Source organism: Nerophis ophidion, linkage group LG08 (assembly GCF_033978795.1).
Source record: "Nerophis ophidion isolate RoL-2023_Sa linkage group LG08, RoL_Noph_v1.0, whole genome shotgun sequence".
Classification (NCBI taxonomy): Eukaryota; Metazoa; Chordata; class Actinopteri; order Syngnathiformes; family Syngnathidae; genus Nerophis; species Nerophis ophidion.
Window position 1 is genome coordinate 1,691,062 of NC_084618.1, and position 4,253 is coordinate 1,695,314.

The following is a 4,253-nucleotide window of genomic DNA, read 5'->3' on the forward strand; positions in this document are numbered from 1 at the left end:
TACACACTTCAATAAATTGCATGAAATAGCCAATTTGCTCAATTTACCTTCAATAAATAAATCTACATGTACAAAAAAATGGGTATTTCTGTCTGTCATTCCGTCGTACTTTTTTTTCCTTTTACGGAAGGTTTTTTTGTAGAGAATAAATGATGAAAAAAACACTTAATTGAATGGTTTAAAAGAGGAGAAAACACGAAAAAAAATGAAAATTTAATTTTAAAACATAGTTTATCTTCAATTTTGACTCTTTAAAATTCAAACGAAAAAAATGAATTAAAAAACTAGCTGATTCGAATCTTTTGGAAAAAATAAAGAATTTATGGAACGTCATTAGTAATTTTTCCTGATTAAGATTAATTTTAGAATTTTGATGACATGTTTCAAATAGGTTAAAATCCAATCTGCATTTTGTTAGAATATATAACAAATTGGACCAAGCTATATTTCTAACAAAGACAAATCATTATTTCTTCTAGAACAAAAATTTTAAAAGAAATTCAAAAGACTTTGAAATAAGATTTAAATTTGATTTACAGATTTTCTAGATTTGCCAGAATAATTTTTTTGCATTTTAATCATAATAAGTTTGAAGAAATATTTCACAAATATTCTTTGTCAAAAAAACAGAAGCTAAAATGAAGAATTAAATTAAAATGTATTTATTATTCTTTACAATAAAAAAAATAAAATGACTTGAACATTGATTTAAATTGTCAGGAAAGAAGAGGAAGGAATTTAAAAGGTAAAAAGGTATATGTGTTTAAAAATCCTAAAATCATTTTTAAGGTAGTATTTTTTCTCTAAAATTGTCTTTCTGAAAGTAAGGGTATAGCTCGGTTGGTAGAGTGGCCGTGCCAGCAACTTGAGGGTTGCAGGTTCGATCCCCGCTTCCGCCATCCCAGTCACTACCGTTGTGTCCTTGGGCAAGACACTTTACCCACCTGCTCCCAGTGCCACCCACACTGCTTTAAATGTAAAAAGTAGATATTGGGTTTCACTATGTAAAGCGCTTTGAGTCACTAGAGAAAAAGCGCTATATAAATATAATTCACAAAAAAATAAATGAATTTATATAAACAAGTGAAGACCAAGTCTTGAAAATATTTTCTTGGATTTTCAAATTCTATTTGAGTTTTGTCTCTCTTAGAATTAAAAATGTCAAGCAAAGCGAGACCAGCTTGCTAGTAAATAAATACAATTCAAAAAATAGAGGCAGCTCACTGGTAAGTGCTGCTATTTGAGCTATTTTTAGAACAGGCCAGCAGGCGACTCATCTGGTCCTTACGGGCGACCTGGTCTAGAGATTTAAAACTTCCATCCATCCATTGGGGTTGCGGGGGGCGCTGGTGCCTATCTCAGCTACAATCGGGCGGAAGGCAGGGTACACCTTGGACAAGTCGCCACCTCATCGCAGGGCCAATTTAAAACTTGAATAATAATACAAATAATAATACTTAATAATGACACATTTTTTACATTTTATTTTGACCAAAACCCTTTGGGGGCCTAAATGTATATATTTTTTTCATATATTGGATTGTTTTTAAAATAAACGGCCCCGCATGCGGCCTTAAGTGGAAAAAGTTTGGACACCCCTGATGTAAGCAAACACTGTGATGTTTAAATCTTGGACAGTTCCTATTATTTCTGTTCAAACTTCATTTCAAGTCACAATATGAATAAGATATGTTTCCCAGGCGATAACACGTCTTCCCTACGTACCGTTAACCGTCGGGTCTTCCCCCATCACATCGTCCCCAACCTCGGCCTCGGCCATGGCTCGCCGCATCGCCGCCCCGGGCTTGGTCACCGTGTCGCTGCGGAGGTCCACAACCCGCACACGAGTCGCCTCACCCGGCTTAGCGCCTCCGGGCGTCCCGCTGCCGTAGTAGTAGCCCCTGGCCCCGGGGCTCGGTAGTGATCGACGCCACGACGGGCCGATAAAGTAACCTGCACATTGAAAGCATGTCCGACAAGATGTGATTCTTAGCGACATCATTGGAACATTGATGGCCATTTTTTTGCTTTGGCTTGAACTTTGGCTCGATAAAATCGATAATCATTGACCGCAAGGACGGTTAATGGATGATCGAACAGTGAGGCACTGGTCTGAATTCACCGCTAGATGGCGCCACTATAACATAAAAAACGCAACTGTTGACCGATGCCAACTTCAACAAAATGCCCTTAAATAAATATATTTGTTAAAAAAACATTTAAAGTGATTTAGGTAGCCATTTTTGTCCCTTTAATTAAAAAAAATAAAAATTATTATTATTTCTTAATATTTAATACTCTCTATATTTGCTTTTGTTTTCTTTCCTTGTTGTTGAAAGTGCTTTGACTGTTGAGTGAATTATAAATGTATAATTTTTGTTCTAAAAAAAAAATCTACAAAATAATCCAATACCATATAAAGATCAAATAAAAGAGAACGTAGCATAATGTGCTGAATACCAATAAAAATATTTCATGCCTTATCATATCTAAGTAAATACTTGCCAACCTTGAGACCTCCGATTTCGGCAGGTGGGGGCGTGGTGTTGTATGGGGCGAGCGTGGGTGGGGGTGGGGCGGAGGCCTGTTTGGGGGCGTGGTTAAGAGGGGAGGAGTATATTTACAGCTAGAATTTACCAAGTCCATCCATCCATTTTCTACTGCTTAGTCCCTTTCGGGGTCGCGGGGGGCGCTGGCGCCTATCTCAGCTACAATCGGGCGGAAGACGGGGTACACCCTGGACAAGTCGCCAAAGTATTTCATATATACATATATATATATATATATATAGATTACTTCAAGACTCAATTAGTGCCTGTTTTTTCACTCCATTGTTTTGTTTCTATGCCCACCCATTAGTTTTCACCTGTCCCCATGTCATGCACCTGATTCACTTGGACTCATGTAACTGTTGCCAATCACCACGTCATTTTTTAAGCCTGTTGTTGCCAGGCAGCCGGCCTGGCAACATCACAAGAAATACTTGACTTTCAGTGAATTCTAGCTATATATATGTATATATTTATTTTATTATATATATATATATATATATATATATATATATATATATATATATATATATATATATATATATATATATATATGTATATATATATATATATATAGAGAGAGAGAGAGAGAGATACTTGAATTTCAGTGTTCATTTATTTACACATATACACACACATAACACTCATCTACTCATTGTTGAGTTAAGGGTTGAATCGTCCATCTTTGTTCAGTTCTCTGTCACTATTTTTCCAAGCATGCTGAACAGCCTCTCAGATGATGCATTGCTGTGTGGCATGCACACAATTGCTTTCATCAAATGCACTAGAGTCTGGAATCTTCTATCTCTCCCTGGCATGGCCCAAAACGTACAGTAGATGGCAGTATTGTCCTGTTTAAGAGTGTCAAAAAATTGCTGTTTACGGCAGACAAACTGCTTTACGGTAGACAAAAAGGTGACTGCTGTTGTTGTGTGTTGTTACCGCGCTGGGAGGACGTTAATGAAACTGCCTGAAAATAAACCCACATAAGAAACCAAGAACTTGCCCTGGATCATTCTACAGTTATAACGTCATTGGGCAGACACGCTGTTTATATTGTGGGAAAGCGGACGTGAAAACCGGCTGTTAACACGTCATTATGGTCCGCCTGAATTTCGGGAGATTTTTGGGAGGAAATTTGTCCCGGGAGGTTTTCGGGAGAGGCACTGAATTTCGAGAGTCTCCCGGAAAATCCGGGAGAGTTGGCAAGTACGCCTTAGTATAATCATGTATGAGTTGATTTTCCTTAAAATATTATACTTTGCATTCCTTTAGTTTCTAGTACAGTTTTTTCATCAATGAAGCTGCACTTTCTCTTTTTCTACCTCTGAATATATTAATAAATACAATGTTTTAAAATGATGTTTGTTGAACTTGGTTTCCCCATTAGTCCAACCTGTTTGTTTACATGCTTGTTTTTAATTTCTCTTTGCTATTTGGGCATATTGGACTCTAATTAGAATAAAAAACTAAGAATCATCTTTTGATATGACGTACTGAGTCCATAAGTACACAAACGTGTACTTCATGTTTAGTGACATGCTAATTCTTCTTTTTACACTTTTTTTCTACAAATTCCATTGTATGTTATACTCTTCTGACACCACCAGATGGCAGTATAAGTGTCCACATAAGTGGCCATAAGACCCCAATTCAGAAGGGTACACAATTTGGGAAATAAGAACTAAAAGGTGCTGTCCACGG

The 4,253-nt window shown here is 36.8% G+C and overlaps 1 protein-coding gene across 1 annotated transcript in view; it reads right to left on the reverse strand.

Moving 5' to 3' along the window:
- Positions 1–2,059, reverse strand: part of LOC133557181 (uncharacterized) — a 16,623-nt gene extending 14,564 nt beyond the window's left edge. Inside the window, exon 1 of the mRNA XM_061907447.1 lies at positions 1,726–2,059. Within this exon, the coding sequence (XP_061763431.1) occupies positions 1,726–2,020 (295 nt within the window). The 5' untranslated portion in view covers positions 2,021–2,059. The remainder of the gene's footprint in view (positions 1–1,725) is intronic.
- Positions 2,060–4,253: the final 2,194 nt, after the last annotated feature.